General features: G+C 38.6%; 1 protein-coding gene across 1 annotated transcript in view; it reads left to right on the top strand.

Moving 5' to 3' along the window:
• The first annotated feature begins 7905 nt into the window (after nucleotides 1-7905).
• The window catches only part of LOC124605103 (hemocytin), a 569639-nt gene continuing 551230 nt past the window's right edge, over nucleotides 7906-26314 (top strand). Inside the window, exon 1 of the mRNA XM_047136554.1 lies at nucleotides 7906-8017. Within this exon, the coding sequence (XP_046992510.1) occupies nucleotides 7932-8017 (86 nt within the window). The 5' untranslated portion in view covers nucleotides 7906-7931. The remainder of the gene's footprint in view (nucleotides 8018-26314) is intronic.

The following is a 26314-nucleotide window of genomic DNA, read 5'->3' on the forward strand; positions in this document are numbered from 1 at the left end:
AAGTTAGATCATATGTGAAGGTTCTTCTTGCTGATCTCTTCAATTACAAGGGAACAGTGCAGCATGAATTCCTGCTTTATGGTCATACTGTCAATAAGGAATACTACCTGGAAGTTGGGCAGCATTTTCATGAAGCAATCCAAAGAAAATTACCAGAATTGTGGCAAAACCACTTGTGGAAATTGCATTATGATAATACTTCTGCTCACACCTCAATGCTTGTTCATGATCTTTTGGCAAAACACAACACTGTTATGTTGCCTCAGAGACCATATCACTGGACATGGTCCCCTGTCACTTCATTTTATTCCCAAGGCTGAAGAGAACCATGAAAGGAAGTCATTTTGCCACCACTGACGAGATAAAAACAGAATCACTGAAGCAGCTGAATACCATAACAAAAAGTGAGTTCGAGAAGTGCTTCCAAAATTGGAAAAAGCACTGGCACAAGTGTATTCTATCTGAGGAAATTTACTTTGATGGGAACAAAGTTGATGTTGATGAATAGACAAATATTCTTTAACAAAAACAAAAATTCCCATTACTATTTGATCACACATTGTATGAGGGAAAGTCAATTATTATCTGCAAAGTAGTTATAAAATTTTATTGTAATCAAATAGGAAACTTACAAGAACATCATTTTTAGACATAATCTCCTTGTGTTTCAATGTACTTGGTCCATCATTATACAAGCTTCCTGATGCCCTCATAAAAGAAGGTTCTCGGTTGAGCTGCGAGCCAGGAATGCAACCCTTCTTTCACTACTTCGTCCGAGGCAAATCAAAGGCCCCTTAATGCCTGTTTGAGTGGACCAAACAAGTGATAGTCAGAAGGGGCAAGGTCGGGACCATATTGAGGATGATCAAGTACTTCAAATTTGAGTTTCTGGAGCATTTCAGCAGTGTGGGCAGCAGTAAGCAGGCGGGCATCATCGCGCAACAACACAACATCTTTTTACAGCAATCCTCAGTGTTTGCTTCAAATTGCAGGCTTTAGCCTGGCAGTAAGCATCTCACTGTAATGTACACTGTTTATTGTTGTGTCCCTTTCCCCATAATGTTCCAGTACTGGACCTTGTGCATCCCAAAAAACTGTAAGCATCAGTTTTCCTGAGGACAGTAGGGTTTGAACTTTTTCTTGCGAATTTGGATGTTTCCATTCCATACTCTGCCGTTTACTTTCCGTCTTGTAATGATGGGTACATGTTTCATCACTAGTAATGACCTTGTCAAAGAAGTTGTCTCCTTCGTTACCATAATGATCTAAATGTTTTTTGCAGATGTTCAAGCGCTTGTGCGACCATTTCTGAATTTTTCAATCCATTCATAGACACTCCGTTGTGGCAAGACACTGTTCCTGTACTGTACCAAAAGTCTTTGATGAATTTCAGCCCCTAATATGCCTTCCAGCCACAAACAACGGATCACTGAACATTGCTTTTCTTTGGTGCAAATAGACAGTGGAGCAGCCATGATTAACAGCATATGTCAGGGATAATGAAACTAACCTAGCAGCTTGAAAATTGCAAAGATACAACAACAAATAAACAAAGCATGCATCATCAACATAAAATGACAGTACTACCTAAATAAACAAAAATATAACTAAATTGCAGATAATAACTGACTTACCCTTGTATGTGCGATCTCACCTCACAGTATGCTCTGTGTGCATCCCACTGCAGCAACATCCTGATGACACATTACTTACTGATCTCATGTAACAGCTCCCCACCCCTTCTTGTTACTTGGTTATCTCAATGCACAGCATGAGCTCTGGGGCACTTCTACCATCTGTCCTTGGTGTTGGGTAATTGACAGGCTGCTAGTGTCAGAGGGGTGGTTGTTGGGTTGTTTTTGGGGGAGGAGACCAGGCAATGAGGTCATCAGTCTCATCGGGTTAGAGATGGATGGGGCAGGAAGTCGGCCATGCCCTTTCAAAGGAACCATTGCGACATTTGCCTGGAACTATTGAGGGAAATCACAGGAAATCCTAATCAGGATGGCCGGACGCGGGATTGAACCGTCGTCCTCCCAAATGTGAGTCCAGTGTGCTACTGTCAGAGGACATCTGCATACTCAACACTGGGGAAATGATGCATTTCTTCATGGCCACTGGGTCATTCTCCGATATATATTTCTCCCTATGCACCGCTGCCCTTGCAGATATCATTATGTGGGAAGTGCCCAACAATTTACACTCCAGTAACCACTTTCTCATCTGACTTCACCTAGCTGTGACTATGATGTCTGAACAAAGACCACCTAAGAAGATGTTTGGCAGGACAAACCGGCCACTATACAGTCAACTGCAGTATTCCAACACTGATCAGAACTTGGGAGTGGGTGTACCACATGATGATTGTGTTGTACCATGCAGCTGATTCCTCCATTTCTACACCTTCCAGCTACACTAGAAGAAAGGTCATCTCTTGGTGGAACAATGAAAGTTGGTTAGCAGTTAGGGACAGGTATGTTGCATTATATAGACCAAGTGGAGACAATCTCGCAATCTTTGGGCAAGCAGGGGGTAATGCTGGGTGAATCATCAAGGAGAGAAATTAGATGTGTGGAAAGAATTGTTAACATTCATTAACTGTTCCATACCAACAATGAACGTACGGGAGCCAGTTCAGAAGGAAATAAAGGTTCAGGCCCAATGTCTGCCAAATTAAATGATGATGTCATCCAAACAGCATCCAGAGAAAATAGCATGGATGTTGGCAAAACAATATTTCGTGTCCATCTATTACATAAATCATCAATTTCATCAACATGAGGAACAAGAGGAAGAAATAGAGACTAGCTTTTTTGTCTGACAACTGGGAACCATATAACTGCCCTTTCTCCTCTTTTTGCCTCTTCAGTCAAATCTGTGGAGGGTGGCGATTCTGATACAACTTCTGAAGTCAGTGGAGGCTGGGCTATGCTCAGATAGCTGCAGGAGGGTTGTGGTCACTAGATATATAGGAAAGACCCTTGAGTGGATGATAAATCAATGACTAGTGTGGACTTTCAAAATGAAGGGATTGGTCAGCCATTACTAATCTGGGTTTCAGAAATACCAGTCGAAGCCTGACAATCTCTTCCAGTTGGAGGGTGTGATACGAGAGTCATTCCTATGCAAACAGCTGTTTATTGGTATTATTTTTTATCTGGATATGTCAACCATATTAATGGGGATTTCATGGGTACCTCCCCATCTTGCTGCAGTCCTTCCTCAGTGAATGAGATTTCCAGTATCAAGTTTCTGCTACATACTCTGATCCACTCCCTCAGTGGAATGGTGTTACACAGGGTAGCGTTCTGAATGTTACCTTTCATATTGTAGCGATTAATAGTATCTCTTCCACAATAAGGAATCCAGTCAATTATTCCATATTGGTGTATGACAATGTGGTATTTTGCTCTACCCCCTGTCTAATAACTACTACATGTCAACTACAGCTGAGCTTTAACAGGCTGGATGATTGGGCTGATACCATTGGTTTTAAATCTTCCACAGAAAAAACTGTTTGCATGCATTTTAATTGTTTGCGTCAATCCTTTCGCTACCCATAACTCTGGCTTAAGAGAACCATATTGGATTGTAAGACTTCATTGAGGTTCTTGGGCCTCAGCTTTGGTCAGAGATGAACATGGCTGCCACAGCTTCATGACCTGAAATGCAAATGTCTAAAGGCAGTAAACATTTTAAAATGTCTTGCTGGTAAAATGTGAGGAGCAGTTCAGTCCAGTTTGCACATACTCTATAGAAGCTTTGCCCACACAAGACTTGACTATGGTAGAATAGTGCATGGTTCAGCTAGGCCTGTGCTGTAAGCATGCCATGGATTACAACCAAACGGATGCTGCTATGAAAATAAATGCCCCTCCAGACCATCAGCCGTGGTCATCAGGTCGTATGGCAGGTGACAGTCAGGTTGATATCCCACCACTGTTCAGGATGTCTGCAGACATGTCTTCAGCCTGGAATGACATTGACTGAAGCAGAATGTCTTCAGTGACGAGTCCCACTTCGAACTGATGACCAGCAAAGACATGACCGGAGATGCCCCAGACAGCTGCGGTATATCAAGCTGGCTGTTGCTGCAATATGGCCCAACAACCAGGAGTGATGGTCTGGAGTGCCATTTCCTTTTGTAGCAATGACATCTTTGGCTGTCATCCTCAGTACCCTTCCAGCGCAGTGGTGTGTCGATGATATTCCACTCCCCATTTCGTTGCCCTTCATGGCAAGCCATCCTGGGCTTATATTTCAGCAATACAATGCCCTCCCACACATGGCAAGAGTTTCTATTGCTTGTCTTCATGCTTGTCAAACCATACCTTGGCCAGCAAGGTCACCAGATCTCTCCCCGACTGAAAATGTTTGGAGCATTCGGGGCAGGGCTATACAACCAGTTCAAGATTTTGACATTCTAATGCCGAATTGGGCATAATTTGGCATGATATCCCTTAGGAGGATATCCAACAACTCTATCAAGCAATGCCAAGCTGAATACCTCCTTGCATAAGAGGTAGAGGTGAACCAATGCATTACTCACTTGCTCAATTTGTGAAGCCCTTTCTCTTAAACAAATCCTCCAATTTTTCTGAAATCATACTCATTTGTTTGTCTGTACATGTATGTCACAGCCATGACAAATCTTTCACATGTATCTTTAGAGATCTTGCAGTTTTTACACATGCTCCCCACTGGATTTACTCACGAATGCTATTTGTTTCTAACATCAAAAGTTAGTTACTAATGTACTACAATACAACTGAAGACACAAAAGTTCTTTTAAAAAGTAATGGATAAGAATAATATCAATAAATGATAGATGGCACATTTAAATGATCCAAAAACAGGTATTTTGAGTGAGTCGTAGTAAGATTTTTTTGATGTTTTAGGGGTCATAATGTAGCTCACATGATTCATCTACAAGGAAATTGCTGCCTCTTTTTTTTTTATCATTTTTGGTTTTTGTGTCTCTCCTGGAATATCCATTATAATAATAAAACTACCATTCATGCAAACTTAGCCTGCTTGTATAGGATTCAGTGTTGTGTTTTAGTTTCTGATACAGAGGTCTTGAGTAAGCTCCCCCTCAGACATAAAGTTACATATTGGGAAACCTCATACATTCAGGTCTGCCTGTGTACCTCAGTAGTCAACATGTCTGGCTGCTATGCTGGGGCCCCAGGCTTAATTTATGGTACTACCAGGGATTTTTCCTTGGGAGGAGGATTGGAATTTGATGCACTCAGCCTTGCGATGATGTGGAACTTCTTCAGTGAGGAGTGGCACTCCAAGGCCTAGAAAGTTGAGAACAGCTGAGAGAGCAGGGTACTGACCCCATGCCCCACCATATTGCATCCAAATGACACCACTGGCAGAAGAAGATACAGCAACTGATCATTCCCAATTGGTGCATCTGGACCAGAATGTGGAGCATTGCCTTTTTGTTACAGTCAGAAGAAAATTAAAACCATACTGTAATAAATGGCCAAACGCCATTTTTCAACACAAGGGAGAGTACACATATGAATACAAAATCTTCAGGAATGGCAGGAAAACCATAAGCAAATTCAAACACAAGTCTGAGCCCTTATGGTTATCAACTGCACACTACCAAAAGCCTGCACATATTCAAGAAATGATGATCAAGAGCCATTGCAAAGAGTCCATATGAAATGACATAGTGAGCTAGTATACAATAACAAGCAGACTTTTCACTGGTATACATGTTGCAGCAATGTAAATACACAGACCTCTAGGGGTGAAGCAATGACCATACAATGCTCTGGTTGCTACTCAGAATAAGTATCTCTTTAATTATCACCAGCCACTGTAAAAGTGAGCAATAAGTATGGGGTTTTCAGTTAGACCTCACTATTCGGATCAAATTTGTTGAACAAAATGCAGAATATACTAGGTGGAAGCAGTGGGAGTGCCCTGCCTCTCAGGCCATGCAACACAAACTGCTTCAGTAGGTAACTGCTCCATAATTTGAGTCATCTGTGCAGCCTTTTGTGAATTAAAAGTCAGATCTGTGTTCATGGACAGCCAGGATAGAGTATCTGCATCTGCATGTTAACCTGTAGGGTTGAAAAACAAAGTATGTTATCTTCTCAAGAAAAGACTGATGGGCCTGGATGTGATGTTGCTGAGATTTACACTAACAAGAGGACATAAAAAAAGTTCAAAGAACACAGCTTGTTTTGTATTATTGCAAAATAGGAGAGAGTCATGGGTGTGATAAGTGAGTTTGGGTGGCAATCACGTTTTTCATTGCAGCAGGATCTTTTCAGGAAATTTTAACCATCCACTTTCTCCTCCAACTGCAAAAATATTTTGTTGGTTACCATTTACATAGTGAGAAAAGGTCATTGTAATAAAATAAGAGAAACCAGAGCTTCCATGGAAAGATTTAAGTGTTTCTTTTTCCCATAAGCTGTTTGGGTGTGAAATGGCAGAGAAATAGTTTGCCAGGCATTTAACTATGAACTGCAGTGCAGTCATATAGATGGAGATGTATAAGAGCTACATTTGCCCTCAACATTGCTACTGTTACTGTTGATAGTGATTTTCTTGCTGTTGTTGGTGCTGTCTAGGAGTTTTCAAAAATTTTAGAATAGCTCATCTCCATAGAATTATAACATAAGTGTTAAATTCTCAACGCCACTTTAAAAGGCATGCCAAACAAAGTACACACTTCAACATGGACTCTTTTGAAAATAACCAGATTGACATGGAGAAACTCAAATATATTTTCTGATTTTGCTTTTAGCAAGCCTGCCTCTGTTATTTTTGTTTTGAAATTTGTGCACCACTATCACAAGCCTGAAAGTATCCAAAAGATGACAGCCAAGATCCTATGCAACCAACCCAACAAACTGGTAGGTAGAGATTAAAGTTGTATCCAGTCAGCACTGTAGGCTTTGTTATATCTGTGTATGGCCAGCCAGTAGGCACACAAGATGACATTTGACTGCCATTTAGAGTGGCCACAAGAGAGATGCATGGCTGCGCAGTCAGTACCTTCTTAGTAATGGTCCCCAGTACGGTCTGGGTGCTGTTGTCTGAGCCTGGCTGTAACACAAATTTATCTAATTACCTAGATTCAAGAGTAACTGATTCCTAATAGCTACATAACAAATGGCAGTGACATCCATATTCAAGTTTTTTATAGTAATATATACAGATAACCAATATTCTTTGAAAAATATCAATATATTCATGTAAATATTACGCTAGCAGTAAATGATAAACAATAGCTATTTCATCTGTCAGTGTATCAACTTTCCTTCTGAATTTGCTGTGGTAAATTTAGCTTTGTAAGCACAAGTATATACTAGTATGGCAATATTTTATTGTTAAGATAGTGTATAGATGTAGTTTCTTCCCCTGGTTGTCTTTTGCTACGTACATCCTCACTCATTCTCCCTGATTATAGGGTCTGGAGAACAAGACAAATGAAAGGATGAATGAGGCAGTTGAATCACTTGTTCCATATTAGGGTAACTATTGACATCTCCCTTTTATGAAAAATTAACTCTCCACTTGCAACACACATTAATATCAGTCCCAGTGGTGAAATAAGTTGTAGCTTCATTATTCAATGTTCTGTTACCAGCAATATGACTGTAAAGAGCAATAAGCATCAGGAGAATTATTGAACTATATTCAATGTATTTAGAGGTGAGGCATTTAAGGGCCGCACAGAAGTATCCAGCAGGCAATGGAGTGAGATATGCAAGTGCAGATTTGAGCACAACATCTCACCACATCCGGAGCCCCAGGTGGTCTGGCAGCAGACCACTTGGTGCTGATAAGCTGAGTGATAGCACCTTCCTGTAAGCCAGCCTGCCACAGCCAACAAGCCAGTCTCCAGGCCCGTCATTCTGCATCACGACTGCTCCCAGAGCACTGTGTCGTGTGCAATGGCAGGGCACTGTCGCTCGGCAGTGCAGGTGTTGGAGTTGTGTTTGCTATTGGTTGTGGCACATGTTGTGCACTGCACATATGTGTGAGTACTTTTTGCTGTTCTAATGTTGCTAACTACTGATTATTTCCTGAATGTTATAATGGAAAATATAGGTTTTAATTAACTTCGAAACCTGTTGCTCTTGAGATGTTGTCCATTTAGAGAATAGATGCATTATGAAAAGCTGTTGTGAGAATGTCATATATTTTCTGTACAGAATCTGAGTTAAGAAAATGTATTGCTGTGTCTTGGACTAATTTTTGGTATGTGGATTGCTTATACTATGCTACAAATTTCTATTTTTATTGAACTTTAAGCCCAATTTCTTTTGTATTATGGACTTTCCCCACCTCTATTGGTTTAATCTTTCACTTTCTAGTTAAGAAGACCTCTATTATTGCTATGTACACTTCATTCATACCATCTACTTGATTCACACACAACTGCATCCATATGTATGTGCATAAAAACAATAGTGTGAACATATTTGTGAAACAGAGGTTTCACAAAACAGATTCTCTTGTGGCAGTTGAGATACTTTTCATTTTTGAGGGAAACTCTGAGACAGTGTTCATTGTTACCCACTATCTCCTCATATTAATTCATTCACTCATCACTTTCCTTGCAAAGAACATTAAACATTATTATTTAATTTAAAATAATATGACTGTAAATTGCTTTTTTAATTTTATTTGTTTGGGCAATTCTTTCCTGTATGCCCTCCATAATTTATTTTTATCACCTTCTCCCAAAGTTTGTTGTAAAATTGCATAGTTTGTAATTTGGATATCTCCTTAACTTTTACCTTTATTCAGAAATATCAAATTTTAAATACAGGTGCCATGTTTTACATACTTATACTTTGTATCAAGTGTGTAATTTAAGAAATTTTCTCTGTCTCACATCAATGGCTGGCATTTGTCTTTATCATTTGTGGTGTACTTCCTTGCTTCAGAACAATTTTGACGTTTATTGTTGTAATTTATGCTGTTCCAGACTTGATTTGCTTATTTTAGTTAACATGATTTGTGCAACAAAATCTACTCATTTGTGTTTTATTTTTCTCAGTCTGATCCCTAGTATGATGCTTTTATATCTTTTGTCCATTACAAGTGCTTTATTTTTGACTGACTCTAAATCAAATTCAGTTAGAATTAAAATTTTATGTTTATTTAGTTTCTTTCTATCTTATCTATGAATATTAACAGCTTCATCCCTGGGCTGTTCAGAACTTTTATTTTATTTTATACCATGCTACTTCAACAAATGAAAAGGAGATATGATCAACACTACATTCCCTTTGCAATAAGTACTTGTCATTCCTCTTTTTACCTGCAATAATAAAACATGACACCTGGTAATAATGTCAGTTACAGTTGTGACTGTACTACACAACTGTCTCAAAATTATGAACTATTTTCTTTACAAGTTCACAGGTTCAGAACTGTCCTTTCATTCGTCTTATATCTTCTGTTGCTGACTTTATCCTATATTACTTCTTTGACTTTCCTTCCTGGTTTTTGTCAATCATATTACTATCTTATAAAAAAGGTATCTTACTGAATGAAGTGTAGTGTTCACTAATCCAGAAATTATCAACTGGCGTGTTAGTATTAGCAGTAGCTCTAGATGTCTACAGACGAGAGAGATTGATGTATAATACTGACTGTCTATGTGTGAGTGTAGATTAGCGCCTAGAGTGTTCACAGAGATAGTTCAACCTCTTTCATTTTCTGTGTATAACACAGATCACAAGGTGATGTAATGGAGTAGCACATGGACTGACTGTCTTTGGGGGCACCAAAAGATTTGCTGTGAAGGAAGTGGCAGAATTTGAAGATGTATAACTACATCATATCCTATGAGCTTACTAGCTACAAAAGAGATCGCTTACAAATCACTTGTGTGACCAGTTCTGCAATATTGCTCAAGTGTGTGAGACCCATGCCAAATTTGAAGGGCTTATTTCAATAGTGGTACAAGTCCATTTTTGCTCATTCTGAGATACAAAGTCCTAAAGTTAAATGAGCACTGAAAAATCTGCAGTTGAGATACCAGAAATATTGTTGGTGGATATGAACCTTTCTTTCTATTTGTTTGGATCATTAATTTCAGCAGCATTATAGGCAGAAAAGTGGAGCTAATGGAGCTTTACCACTATTGAAATAAATTAAATTGAATATTGTGCATAAACACGTTATGTGTCACTTCCATTAGTGTTGGGACAATGTTTATGTTCCTGTTTTGCCCACCATATGTGTCACTACATGCAACTACCTGTTTCTGAGAAGTGACACACTTTTCGATATGTTTCAATAAACAGGTACCAATTTCCTGTGAACCCCTCGATCCAGATGTTTCATCCCAAAAATACATATGGATTTTGCCTTCAGTTAAATTGTGGCAACCAAAAGTATACCCCTTTATATGTTTCTTTTGTAGTACGATATTGATGTTGTCAGTTTAGGAAATGCAATTGCTTTTTGCAGGTCAAAGGTTAACACGAACACCTGAGAATCTGCCTCTTCACTACGTGCTGTGTCTGTAGCCATTGCTGTTCTTGAAGCTTCAGCCCTCCTAAGGTGAAGCTTCTGTCCAGTTTGAAGCTTTCTTTTTTCTTCTGCATTGGTAGCAGCATCCATTTCATAGCTCAGTTTGTCACAAAAAGGACAAGTGTCCTTTCTTGTTGGTCGAAATGACAGGTTAAAGTCTTTGTTAAAGATTTTTTGATAGATGTGCTCCCCACAATTTCTTTATTCTGAGATATGCATTTGTCTTTGTACAAATTATACATTTTGGCCACACACAGCTCAGGATTTAAAAATCTTTTGTGGGGATTATCCTTCTTGCATAATGGCTCCCATAAACTGGAAAGCTTTTGATGTGTTCCTTTACATCATTGATCAGACCTTCCGGTACAGAGAATTTGTTCTGATGTTTCCCCCTTCCATGAAAGTGAGGTGTACCTTCTTCCTTGCTTTTTGTTAAAAGCCTACAGAGTCGTCCATTAGAAATGTCCAAAGTATTCAAGAAAAACTTCTTGCATACTATTGTACAATTTCCATTCACATGTAATCGATATTCATAAATACAGCTTTTCTGAGAACCAGAGCCATCTCTTGGCTGTCGGCGGTTAACTGAATGATACATGCATAAACCATTCAGATAACTATTTTGGTGATTAATATCATCCATAGCCCAGAAATTTTCAAATAACGTCTTCTCATCCTCTGAAACTTTATTGAAACATTTACGTGCTCAACTGCAGTCCACATTGTGAAATGTTTTTGGAGGATTTATTTTACCAGTTGCTGTGACTTCTAGCTCCACAGTGTTCCTTTTTTTCTTTCGAATACACTTTTCATGTGTGTCCGTTTTCCTTGCACCCTTCTTGCTTTGAGTATGCTTCCTTTTTGTCTGCCAATTTGCAGCTGCGCCGTTCGCATAGGCATCAGTAACAGTGTCTTCTGTTTGGTCATTTTTTCCACTTTCACTGGAAGTTTCACTGTCATCGGTACTGGTATCTAGACAGAAAGTAACACAAGTTATGATTTATACAGCAACATATGATTGGAAACATATGTATATGTGAAATACATTAAGATGGACACCCTCATTTTCCATTTTTATTGTCAACATGGCCATTCTTGCATATTCCTTTTTTGGAACAAAATGTCTATAATGCTGAGAGAAAAGTAAGTATATTCTTTTTACCTGAAATCGTTTGAAAATCTGGATCATCAATTGTATCACAGTCACTTGATAATGCTTCTGAATCCATCATCTTGACAAGAAATGGCAACAGGCTGCAATGCGCAAAAGCACACAGTCTTGTACCACTACTGAACTAAATTCCTGCTTGTTTCTTTAATGCGTCAGCATTGGAGTGCTCTCTGTTGGCAGCAGGGTGAAGCTGGAGCTATCCCACAATACAAATAAATTAAAAATGACTTGTGTGAGTATGTACGTGAGGATAACTCCATTTTTTTAAAAAAGTGGACTTGTACCACTATTGAAATAAGCCCTTCATATGACTAAGAGGGGATACTGATATTGAACACATGCAGAGAAGGGCAGCATGAATGGTCGTCAGTTTTGTTTAATCTGTGACAGACTGTCACAGAGATACTGAAAGAACTGAACTCTCAGATTCTGGAAGACAGATATAACCTATCCAGAGAATGTCTATTAACAAAGCTTCAAGAACCTGCCTCAAATGGTTAATCTAGGGATATACTACAACCCCCTACATATTGCTCACATAGGGATCATGAGGATAAGATTACTGCACACACAAAGGCATTCAAGCAATCATTCTTCCTAGGCTCCATACCTGAATGGAAGAGAAGAAACTCAAATAACTGGCTCAATGGGACGTACTCTCTGTAGTGCACCTCATGGTGCTTTGCAGAATATAGATGTAGATGTAGACATGAGGAATTAGTGTTGAAAATGCAGTTGAAAGATGACCATGATGGGTGGTACTGTTGGCAAAAATCACTTACCTACAATGCTGGAATTTGTGGATACATCAGCACTGCACTTCTTCAATCAATTGATAAATAGTCATTTGAATGCTATATGTTATTGCATTTATTTAACACATTAGGAAGTCTTCTGAGCGATCTGCATGCATTCATTTTATTTATTTAATGTTTCTGTACATGTAGTGTTGTACAGTATTACAGTAGACATTGGAGCAGTCCTTAAGCACTACAAACATTTTGCATAGCACCAGAAATAATATCATATTATTTAGGTTACAAATATAGCATCAAAAGATGGTGCAGTCTTGTTTTATTAGCTGCTCCATCAGAGAATACAAGCTGTTCTCAGCCAAGTAATCTTTTACTGATGATATGAATTTATTGTTTTTTATGATTTTTGTGTCATGATAAAGCATTATACACATTGATGGTAGGATGGAGTAGGCCCTTTTCGGAATAATGCCGATTCTGTCTGCTGAATATGTATGAATTTCTTTGTCTTGTATAATATCTGTGCATAGATTCAGTATGAGAGGTACAAAAATCACTACTGTTCAGCTTATTTCATGTTAATTACATTTTATAATATGTACATGCAGGGAAGTGGGAGAATTTTATTTTCTCTAAATAATTCTCTGCATTATGTCCTTTGATGTGCTTCTAACATTAATCTAATTATCTTTTTCAGCACTTAAGATTGCTGACTTTTTACATAGTTTTCTAAAAATACTATCCCATATTTCAGTATTGAGTGAGCACAAACAAAATATGTACTCCCGAGCTTATTATGAGGTGCAGTTCCTTAGTCTTCTTATAATGAAGCAAGTCTTGCTTCATTTTCTGCACATTTGATCTGTATGTGAATCCCATTTCATGTTCTGTTGTATCCATAAGCCTAGAAATTTTGTACTCTCTCTTTTCATAATTGATTGGCTATTTATTTCAATAAGGGGGCTAGTTGGTCCTATTCTGTGTGGTAAATGAATTTTTTTCAAGTTCATAAACAAGTTGTTTGCCTCAAAGTAATATGTTATGTTCTCCATGATGGCTTTAAATTTTTCTTCTAATATTTCTTTCACATTTCCCATTATTAAGATGCTCATGTCATCTGCATATGTGTATATTTTATCATTACCATTGTTCATGTTTAAGTTGTTTACACACAATAGAAACAAGATTAGCTCCAATAAGGGTCCTCGGGGAACACCATGTTTCATTGTTGATAGATCTCATTGGTTGGTTTTAATTGTATCTCTTTCTTCATGTGTTACCTCAATAAAGTGTTTTCCTTGATGGAGTTTGAGTTTAATCCAGTTATATACTGCTCCCCTAATACTTAAATTCTTTATTTTCCTGAGAAGCTTACTGTGCCTGATGAGATCAGAAGCCTTTGATGAATATAGAAATATGCTCAAAACGTGACTGTGCCTATATTTTGCCTGCAATGTTTCATGCAGAAAAGAAGACACAGCTGTTTCAGCCAAGTGATTCCTTCTAAATCCATGTTGGGCTTCTATTAACATGTTGTGTTTATGTAAAAAATCTGAAGATGTTTCATAAAAAATCAACTATTTTTGAAAAGATCAACGGTAGAGAAACTGGTTTGTAATTTGCCACCACTTCACAGCTTTTTTGTAATTTTTATGCTTAATCTGGAAAGATACAAGTAGGGAAGAACAAATAAATAAATACGTAAATAAATTTGTAAGATAATTTGATGGTTCACTGATTATCTCAGCATATTTTTATAATCAGATATGGTATATTATCTATTCCTGTGGTGTATTTTGTTTTTGGTAGCTTAATTTATTGCTGTACTTTCTATACATCCATCGGCAAGAGAAATAGGGTTCTGTATACCTGCCCCCTCAGATGTGTGTAATTTTTATGAGCGATATTTTACTCAACAAGGTTTTTTCATTTATATTTACAAAAAAAGGTTACACATTTTAGTTACATGTATTGGGTTGCTGGATAGTTGGGAATTTTCATTTTACTGTATGTTACCACTATTCTTTTTGTTATTTCATTGCCAAACAACTTTTGTTTTATTAGTTGCATTCTTATGCATCTGTCATTTTCCTACATTTTGACACTTTTATTATTTTCCTGAATAATTCTTTATACTTTCTAAAATATCTATCAAACTGAAGTGTTGTATTGCCTATTTTGGAAATTACTTAGAGGAATCTTTCCTAAGCACATGATTTTCTTGTATCAGGAGTGATCCAGCTGTTTCTATACATTATTTTTAACTTCATATTTTTAAGAAGTAGAGGTATATCAAAATATTGTTTAATTGCATTTATGAATGTATTAAATTTACTGGATTTACTTGCTGTACTATAAATTTCCCCCCATGACTCTTATTTTAAATAATTCTTAAATTATTCAACTTCCTTATCACAGTAAAAGCTACTTTTGCACATTGTTGGTTTGATATTCTGTGAGTTATTGTTTTCCAGGTGGAGACTTATGGTCTAGACGTAATGGTCTTATACTCCTGCTTTAAGTATTTCTGATTTGAATCAACTCTGATTCACATTAACTATTATTTGATCTCTACTGGACTTTGCACAAGATGTTTCTCATATAGAGGAATGTACTGTGATTTCTAGCTTTTGAGACAATAACAGATTCATGATCTCAGTTGTTGCTAAAGCCCATCTTTAAATCACCACAAACAGTATAGGTTGCCTATTTTTTATAGCTTGCATTAAAGTATTTTCTAGGCCTTGAGGAAAGTTTTTATGTCTCCATCAGGAGACATGTATAGGTGTATAGGCATGCTACAGTTATTCTGAATGCTGGTATTTCTAAAGCTGACATTCCAAAATCCTTTTCTGTATACAATAATTAAGTTGGTCTATAGGTATTGACTCTATTTCTTTTGTTAAGGGTGATGCAGTCCCCACCACTCAGTTATTAATATATCCTCCCTGAGCCAGTGTTCATTTAGACATATGACAAAAGCATTTATTAATTAATATGAAAGTATTATTTCTAGCTTCATTAATTTATTGCCTAGAGAGTGGACATTCTGATGGAATATCATTAGGTTACAAACAATTTTTTTGGAATTGCTCCATTGAGCACTTACCAGTTCATTGTTTTGTGTTGAGAATTGCAGGTTGGAGGAGGCTTTGTTATGTTTTAATTACTTGGATATTGGTCCTTTGATTAAGATCACAGGCACTTTGAACTAGAACAGGTACACTGAGATATTGGACAATCAAGTTATTCTATATTCCATCATTTTTTTGAATGTGCATCTGGGATATTATTAACTCAAATACACTTCCAAAAAATGATGGAATATTCGATCCACCAAGAAAGCTTGAAGAAACACAATGAAGTTATCCTATTTGCTTACCATTTTAGCAAGGGCCATAACATTACCATCCCTGTTTTCAAAGGTGATGAAGTTCATAGTCATTAAACTAAAGCTGTGTCTGTCTCAGGAACAAGTTCACATGCAGAGTGGTCTACAAATACTATAGATTTGTAGGACCACTTGCAACAAAACAGTTAACATAAGGGACAGCATCCATGTGATTTGGTTGAACAGTGCATTGTTAAGGGCAGTTACTGATGGCTCCTATGTCAGGACTTTATACGCTCCATGTCACACCACACCACTGATATTATTGAGGCTCATGAATATGTCTCACACTGTTGTGAGAAAAATGTTTGTTCCAGTGAGCTTACAAATGTAAATATTATATATTTTGGCTGGCTATTACCTTTATTCGGTACATTTATTTTTATTGGCAGCTAACATGTAATTATTAAATTATTGAAGGTCATACAAAGTTCCACTAGGGCTACAGGGTATATCTGCATCTGCATCTACATCTACATCTACATCTACATAGATACTCTGCAAGCCACTGTACAGTGCATGGCGGAGGGTACACTGTACCACTACTTGTCATTTTCTTTCCTGTTCCACTCACAAATAAAGTGAGGAAAAAATGACTGTCTATGTGCCTCTGTATGAGCCATAACTTCTCATATCTTGTCTTCATGGACCTTATGCTCGAAGTATGTTGGGGGCAGTCAGGTTCAAATGCCAGTTCTCTAAACATTCCCAACAGTGTTTCTCAAAAAGAACATTGCCTTCTCTCCAGGGATTCCCATTTGAGTTCACAAAGCAACTCTGTAACACTTATGTGTTGTTCGAACCTACCGGTAACAAATCTAGCAGCATCCATGCGGTTTGGTTGACCAGTGTGTTGTTAAGGGCAGTAACTGATGGCTCCTATGTCAGGACTTTATATGGTCCATGTCACACCACACCACTGAGGCTCATGAATATGTCTCACACTGTTGTGAGAAAAATGTTTGGTCCAGTGAGCTTACATGGCCTTTGAATTGCTTTTATGTCTTCCTGCAATACGAACTGGTACCAATCCCAAACACTCAAGCAGTACTCAAGAACAGGTCACACCAGCTTCCTATTTGTGGTCTCCGTTACAGGTGAACCACTCCTTCCTAAAAGTCTTCCAATAAACTGAAATCGACCATCTGCCTTCCGTACCACTGTTCTCATATGTTCATTCCACCTCATATTGCTTTGCAACATTATGCCCAGATATTTAAATGACTTGACTGACACTAGTAATACTGCATCTGAACATTACAGCTTTGATCTTTATACTCATCTGCATTAACTTATGTTGTTCCACATTTGGGGCTGGCTGCCATTCATCACACCAACTGGAAATTTTGCTTAAGTCATCTTGTATCTTCCTATGGTCACTCAACTTCAACACCTTACCATACACTATGGCATCATCAGCAAACAACTGCAGGTTGCTGCCCACCCTGTCCACCAAATAATTTATGTATACAGAGAACAACTTCCCTGGGGCACTCCTGACAAAACCTCTGATGAACACTTCCCATTGAGGACAATGTACAGGGTCCTGTAACTTAAGAAGTATTCGAGTCACCCACATTTCTATGAACCTATTATATATGCTCATACTTTGTTTAACAGCCTGCAATGTGGCACTGTGTCAAATGCTTTCCAGAAATCTAGTCGAAGAACTTTGTCATTGATCACGTAATCTGTTTATGAGATCTTAACATATGGTGGTACATTCACATTTCAAATGCCTTTAGGCTACTTATGGGTGAATTTTTGTATTGTCTATGACTTCAATCCCCATAACAGTACAGATGAGATATAACATTTCATTATTCACCAGTGAGTGTTGAATATCACAGCTGTATAGTAGATGTTTAAGTTCTTTCATTTTATCCTTATGTCTCTTGTTTCCTTTTTTCATACCATTTCAGTTGTTCAGTTATGTTCTCTTACTGTTTATACTCTAGAATCCTTCATATCTTAACAATTTAAAATTTGGGAAAAATTGATTTTGCTATGTCTTCTTTTAGGCTGTATAATTCTATTGATAGCTTCTTATACAGGAATATTTAAATATCTTTATTGTTAGCCTTACATCATCCATTATTGGTCCTATTGATTTCATATGCGAGAAGGGAGTGGACAAAAAAAGTAGTATTTATATTAGTAGTGATATTAGCAAGTAGACCTATGTTTAAGCTTATAGGTGGTCTTGGTATTCTTGTAATCTTTCATTCTAAATTCTAACCAGTTACTAGAGGATCTGGTTAATGATGAATTTAGGTACACTGACTTATTATCTAACAACCTGAAAACCTTAGAGATATCAGTCATGAGTTGTTTTAAATTTTGTTTCAAGGATGACACACGCCAGTATAGATGTAACACGAAATTTTCCAATACTTTGTGTAGGGCTTCTCTATCAAATTGCTTATAGAACTCAAAAATATTACAGAAACTCTCTGGAATTCAGTACCTGAGGAAAGATTTTAAATTTCATATTGAATATCTGCTGTAAGGAGCATGTGCCCTTTGAAAATCCTACTTAAAAATTGTTTAGTTGTCTTTCTGGAGCTTTGAAAGTGTATTGTAGGCAACAGATCATGGTGACTGAGCAGATCTCATTGTTGTGAGGCTTGTCTCTCATACATACATCTTCCAAAATGATTTGAAGGTCTTTGATGATTAATGAAACTACTTTTAGAGACATCTTTATTCTCTTCAATAGTTAGTTTATCTTCTTTTCACAATATCTGAATGTTCTACCCAGAGACATAAAATGGAGCATAGAAAGCAAATCACTTAGCTGTATTGAGACAGGCTGCTGGTAGCAGCAGATGTCAGTTTTGTCAAATCAACTGTAAAATAGATCACAGTAATTATTAGATACCTGAAAAGCAGTCTATGATGGTATTTCAAACAAAATATTAATGTCTTGTGCTGACTTCTTGGCACATGGGAATGTATATTCCCCGTGGTTTCTTGATTACCCTCGGTAGCTCATCAGCAAATGTCTGTCATATTGCTTTAATCTGGTTTCATTATCAGTTCTTAAAAAAGTACATAACACAAATTTAATATTAGTGTTTCTATATTATAAATTTTATCTTCTTTCATAGCTCCCTCCTTCCCTTGTGTTTTTAAATCTGTGTTACTATTTGACAACTCAGTTTTAATGGTTTTAATGTCATTTGACAACACTTCTCCAAAGGTTTTAATGTCATTTAACAACTCTTCTTTGGTGGATTTTACGCTATTAGATAACTCTTGTTTGGTGTCTTTGAGACTATTTGGTAATTTTTTAGTTTCTCTGCCTCAACTTTCATGAAAGATGTTAACTTTTACATTTTGTGGTAGGAACAGGCAAACAGTAATGACAATATCATATTCCCTTAACAGCACTGAAATATTGTGACTCATTTCAACTCCCATGAAATATGTCCCTAAAATTTTTCATATAATGAATTACTTAAAAAGTTAGATTGGGACTGTTAGCAACTCACCTAATTGGGTGCACAGCAAGCTGTGCTGCATTGCCGGTGAGTTCCACATAGGCTAGAGAATGTAGCGATGACCTGCTGCATACTCTTCACATAGTCAGCTAGCCAGATGCTGCTCTGTGAAGTAGAGCTGTGCCATTGTTGTGTTGGATGGCTCTCACAGCCTGCTGCTGCAGCCTTTGATCACTGCTGCAGCTGTGGTCTCAAAGTCACAACAGGGAATTCTTCTGTGTTGTCTATGAGATTCTTCTTCACACATATGACAAAGGTTACTTAAGCAAGCAGATATCTTTTGCTGTTGACCTCACTGCTAATCTCCTTTATCTAATCTTTTGTGACAAATAAACTTTTTCTTAAGTATTTAAATTACTTTGCATGATGCTACAGTGTGTGTCAGCTTTTTTATTTTACAGTATTTAATTTGGTTATTGACTTAGGTTGCTCTGGGCAGTGTCATATTTTCTTCTCTTATTTTTGTCAAAGCTTCTCAATAATTCCCAAAAGCTCCCTTGTTTTTACACCCCTAATTTGTTTCATGCACTAGGGTGCCAGTATGAAGTGTTACCAATTATTGTTTGTTGTGTGGTTATGCTCCATGTATGATCTGTCACACTTCATTAATAGTTTCTGGTCACCATTCTCAAAGTTAATTACCTTTGTGATCCTGCTATACAGTGCCATTGAAATATGCCACTGGATTTCTTCACCTTGTTGCAATGTGCAGGTGCTGGAAGAGATCTGCAGTCTGTCCAAGCTACTAAATGATGTAAACTGTTTTGCGTCAACTCGTCTGTATTTTACACACAATTATTTTCTTGTGCAGCTTCGGTTACAATAATGGTTGAACACATCTACTCTACTTTGGAGCTCATGACAGATTACAACATATATGTGTATTGTTTTGAAATTAGCCATTGAATCAATGAGAGTTCTTGTAACAATTTTTCTTTATGACCATTTACATACTTGCACACAACTGTTTGCTCCTTGACCTACAAGGCACCATCAAATCATGATGTCCAAAGAACAAGCCAACCTCCACAGTCAGTGGAGATGCATGATCACAGTTGTGCCTTAGTGTCCAGAGCTGGTGTCCTTTGCACACCATCTGTCCATATGTTAATAATATCTCCCTCAGTGGGATGTCCCGACATTTACAAACTACCTAAAGTATGGCCCTCAGTGGGATGTCTTGACACTTACAAAAGTACCTAAACCATCAGTTACCATGGACATCTTTCAATGGCCTAAGAGGATAAAGGTGGAGTATGTTATTCTGAAGAATCCCGAGTTACACCACAGAATCTACAAGCAGTTTGTGTTTCATGTGAAAGACCCTAAGCTGCGCAGGGTAGTACTTTTGAATACCTTGCTAAAATGGCTTTTAATTATGGACCCATCTGTCCCTTCCAATGTTCTTAAAAGTTTTTAAGAAGGTATCCTACAATGGAATATTGAAACACCTTTCTGAAAATAGCCTCTCAGCAACTAAGTTTGGCTTCTGTAAAGGCTTCTCTGTTGAATACAGGAACATATAATCTCATTGGAAGAAAGGAATATATAATCTCATGAACTTAGTTCTTTTAGAACTAAACAAGAAAAATTATTGTTGAATTTCCATGATCTTGCCAAAGCCTTCAAATGTGTAGATCATAAAGTAATTCTAGGGAAACTAAAATGCTATGCCTTTAAAGGCATTCCTCTTGCCTGGGTGGAGTTGTATCTTAACAACAGAAAACAAAGGGTCAGATTACGTGATACAACAGGAACAAGGCCAAACCCAGCATGCAGCAGCAGGAACTATAGTGTTCTGAAGATGCAGTACTTAGTTCTTTCCTGTTCTTGACATGCATTAAAAAAGAGAAAAAACTTGTTTCCACAAATAAGCAAGAATCTGTTTTAACAGGGAGGCTTCAAGCTATGGCTTAAGGGAATATCACTGTCATCCTCCAGGATGTACACAATGTTGCTGTCAGGTATGCAGAATGTCTGATAAGTCAACATTGTTTCAAGAAAACAACTGGATAAGACTGGTTCCAGAAATTATGGATTGACAGTAGGAGTTTTGTCTCTAAGAATACCTTTGAGCATTTCTGAGTGCAAAGTTTCTGGATTGACAAGGAAAATGTTCACTGATTTCTACAACCAGTTTGAATCAGTGTTGCTGGACTTGAACTTGTACAAAGGTGAAATGATATTTGGAGTTCATGAGACTGGTCTGTCTCCCAGTAACTATAATCCTGTTTGAGTCATTGCCACTAAAGGGCAAAGGAGCATGAGGAATAGGCAGAACAAGCAACTGTATTGGCCTGCTGCAATGCTATTTGAATGTTCATCCCTCTCTGCACTGTTTTCAAATAAATCTGGCTTAAAATGACTTCTGTAAAGGTTTACTGACAGAATATTTGTCCAGATGACAGAACCAGGTTACATTAACAAAGAAGCATTTTGTGCATGTGTAAAACATTTATTTGAAATGCAAGACAGTGGGACATGCAGTGCCTTTGATGGATGGCCACCAGACCCTACAAAATCAGTCAATACTCTTGAATGCTGTATGGAACATGACACTGCGCCTTTTGCATCCCCGTCTACACAAAACATGCACTCCAGCCTTTCAACAAGTCAGTTATTAACCCACTGAACAACTTCTACATGTGAGTGTGCCATCAATGTGTGTTCAGCCACTCATACCAGGTGATACTGAAAACACAGTTTGGTTCTCTCTAGAAGCAAGCCTAGAGAAAATCAGCTGCTGTCCCAAATGCCACAGGAGGTTTCATACTGCCAGGAATTTTCCAACTAAATTGGCATGCAATTCTCACAGAAAAGCTGATTTCTGAAATAGCACAGAGAACATTCGGTGACCAACTACAGCAGCTAGCTGTAGAAGGTGAAAACTGAGAGGAGCCGGGTGCAACAAGAAGCATATTGTTGTCTCCCAAGAAACTTGATTATAGTACTGAGCACTGAGTCAGAATAAAGAGGCACAGGTCATAAATACTGACAACATTTCAAAGACTACAAAACATTACTCTCAGAAAGGGACTGTTTCCCTGAACCTTCTAAAGGGGAAGATAACACTGAACAAACAGACATCGATCCAAATGTGTGTGGATTTTGCAGTAGATCCTACTCCAAATAAAGTAGCAGTTGATTTTGTCACTGGGTGCATTGTTAAGAAATGTGTTACATGGAACCATGAATACTGTGCCAGAGTGGGGAAAAAAAGCAACTTCATTTGCAGTAAAAGTGCTTAGTATTCAGTTTCATTCCAAGCAGGGAATTCTTGTTACTAATTTTACCCCACATATGGGATCATGCAAATAACCTGTAGAGACTATAATTTTGATTGTTTATTATGTTCCATGTGTACAAATAACCATAATTTTCCTTCAGTAGAGCTATTGTTAATGTACACAATTATTTTCCAAAAATATATCATGTTCCTTCAGTAGAGCTATTGTTAATGTACACAATTATTTTTCAAAAATATATCATGTTCTGTTTCTTTGTAAATGCATCTTAAAATCAAAAGTACACACTTAAGCCTGAATTAATTTACATATATAAAGTAATCTATAAGTAATTCACATCATTATTAGCATGTTACATTAACATTGGTCGTAATTTGTTGTTAACTTTATAGTATCAGCTTTCAGTGGCTGCTTCTGCCTGTTAATGTATAACTGAACTCGCTCCACATCTTTGAAGGCTGCCATTAATTATGAAATTTCCAAAACTGATGAGTGAGTTAATGAATATGGACCTAACTTAAGTGGCCATGGTGCTCTAGTGGATAAAGAATTAGGCTACAGTTCTTGAGGTCCTGGAGTCAATCTGGGTAGGTGTAGGAATTTTCCTTGTTCTGGTTCTCCCAGAACAGCCCCAAGTCCACTCAGCTTGCTATCGAATTGAGTACTGTGGATCTTCCCTTGGGGTTAAAGGTGACCACGGCAATGAGCTCACCATCTTCCCTCTCCTACTACCACAGTGAATGACAGACTGCTCTCTACCAGCAGTTAGGCCAGATGCCCATTCACAGATTGAGCAACAGAAATTTACTGTTTTTAATCTAATTTAGGTTAATGTTCTGGGCAGATTAACAGATCAAAATACTTTCAAAGTACTAATTTTTCAAAATTTCTATGTCTATACTCTGCAAACCACTTTGTAGATAGATGATATTTTTCCTGATGTCCTACCAATGAACCAAAGTCTGCCACACATTTTTCTATGATTTAATCTAAGTGATCATTCCATATCCCTAGAAATTTAATCACTGGAATGATCTGCAGAGCCCTGTCAACAAGCATTGTTGTTTCAGTGTGCACCAAAGTGTGTAGTTGGTCCCACCCTATTCTCGCAATGGGCCCCTCAACATGTTGAATGAGTCCTTCAGGTACAACCACTGAATGCACAACGTGATCTTTCCCATCTCACACTGCCTTTTCTCTAAGGGGTACCAGTATTTTCCAGAAGTTTGAAATGCCAATGATTGATAGTCCTCTGTCCATTCATATGTACCTCTCATTGACATCACACACAGAAAGTTTCCCATGTAGAATGAGTCTCACTGCCTCAGTTTCAATTACAGTTGAAGATGAGACAGCACCTCAGACTGATTGGTTAGGGGATGAGCATACTGTGAGTTCTCTGTGGTCCCTGCCTCCTTTGTACAAGGCTGCTATGCCTACAACTCGCCCACTCATAGTTAAGTGGGCGAGTGGTGACAGGTCCTATTCTTCCTGTAGAAGAGGCAGTATACACAGGGGAAGATAGTATTTGGCATATCTTATATATGTGTGGTGCATGTCTCACAATAGCCCTTTCAACGCATCCATTTGCATAAGTGTGACAGTGCACATCATATGAGAGTAGCCAGGGTGACTTCTAGGTGCACGATTGGGCTACACTGTGCCAATCACAATGTCTTACAGAACAGTAAACAATTAACTTTAAGCTAATTTCTTGTAATTTGTGGAGCTGCTATGGTACAAGTATTACCAGTCCCCTTTAAAAAATCAGGTGATTAACATGCAACAAAGGGATATCTTCTACAGCAAAAGAATAACTTTGGTTAAAAGTTATGATTCCCTGAAACTCCCAGGAACTTTTTTGTAGTTAGCAAACTCACATACCAATCTCAAAAATAGCTGGAGTTTATGAAAAATGCAGAGAAAATACACTCCTGTTGAAAGAAAAACCTAAATGTAATGTGATATGGTAATTATACACTCCTGGAAATGGAAAAAAGAACACATTGACACCGGTGTGTCAGACCCACCATACTTGCTCCGGACACTGCGAGAGGGCTGTACAAGCAATGATCACACGCACGGCACAGCGGACACACCAGGAACCGCGGTGTTGGCCGTCGAATGGCGCTAGCTGCGCAGCATTTGTGCACCGCCGCCGTCAGTGTCTGCCAGTTTGCCGTGGCATACGGAGCTCCATCGCAGTCTTTAACATTGGTAGCATGCCGCGACAGCGTGGACGTGAACCGTATGTGCAGTTGACGGACTTTGAGCAAGGGCATATAGTGGGCATGCGGGAGGCCGGGTGGACGTACCGCCGAATTGCTCAACACGTGGGGCATGAGGTCTCCACAGTACATCGATGTTGTCGCCAGTGGTCGGCGGAAGGTGCACGTGCCCGTCGACCTGGGACCGGACCGCAGCAACGCACGAATGCACGCCAAGACCGTAGGATCCTACGCAGTGCCGTAGGGAACCGCACCGCCACTTCCCAGCAAATTAGGGACAGTGTTGCTCCTGGGGTATCGGCGAGGACCATTCGCAACCATCTCCATGAAGCTGGGCTACGGTCCCGCACACCGTTAGGCCATCTTCCACTCACGCCCCAACATCGTGCAGCCCACCTCCAGTGGTGTCGCGACAAGCGTGAATGGAGGGACGAATGGAGACGTGTCGTCTTCAGCGATGAGAGTCACTTCTGCCTTGGTGCCAATGATGGTCGTATGCGTGTTTGGCGCCGTGCAGCTGAGCGCCACAATCAGGACTGCATACGACCGAGGCACACAGGGCCAACACCCGGCATCATGGTGTGGGGAGCGATCTCCTACACTGGCCGTACACCACTGGTGATCATCGAGGGGACACTGAATAGTGCACGGTACATCCAAACCGTCATCGAACCCATCGCTCTACCATTCCTAGACCGGCAAGGGAACTTGCTGTTCCAACAGGACAATGCACGTCCGCATGTATCCCGTGCCACCCAACGTGCTCTAGAAGGTGTAAGTCAACTACCCTGGCCAGTAAGATCTCCGGATCTGTCCCCCATTGAGCATGTTTGGGACTGGATGAAGCGTCGTCTCACGCGGTCTGCACGTCCAGCACGAACGCTGATCCAACTGAGGCGCCAGGTGGAAATGGCATGGCAAGCCGTTCCACAGGACTACATCCAGCATCTCTACGATCGTCTCCATGGGAGAATAGCAGCCTGCATTGCTGCGAAAGGGGGATATACACTGTACTAGTGCCGACATTGTGCATGCTCTGTTGCCTGTGTCTATGTGCCTGTGGTTCTGTCAGTGTGATCATGTGATGTATCTGACCCCAGGAATGTGTCAATAAAGTTTCCCCTTCCTGGAACAATGAATTCACGGTGCTCTTATTTCAATTTCCAGGAGTGTAATATACACCAAAGCAACTCCGAATCACAAATATTGATTTATTATGAAATATGTTATGCACAACCGTCGTAACATCTGAAAAGTCTCAAAAATTTTCCTTTATTTATGTAGATAAACACTGAAATTTGGGGCAAATGATTTATTTCTGAACATGGAAACTGTGGTTCTAGTAAAAATAACTATTCATTTATATCAGATATATTTTTCCCACGTGGAATGTTTCCCTCTATTATATTCATAACTATTTATTTAGCACCATAAAACAAAACTACAATAAATGCACATATATTTTCTGTATATATCAGCTGGAAGTCTAGTTGT

This window comes from Schistocerca americana, chromosome 3, assembly GCF_021461395.2.
Source record: "Schistocerca americana isolate TAMUIC-IGC-003095 chromosome 3, iqSchAmer2.1, whole genome shotgun sequence".
NCBI lineage: Eukaryota > Metazoa > Arthropoda > Insecta > Orthoptera > Acrididae > Schistocerca > Schistocerca americana.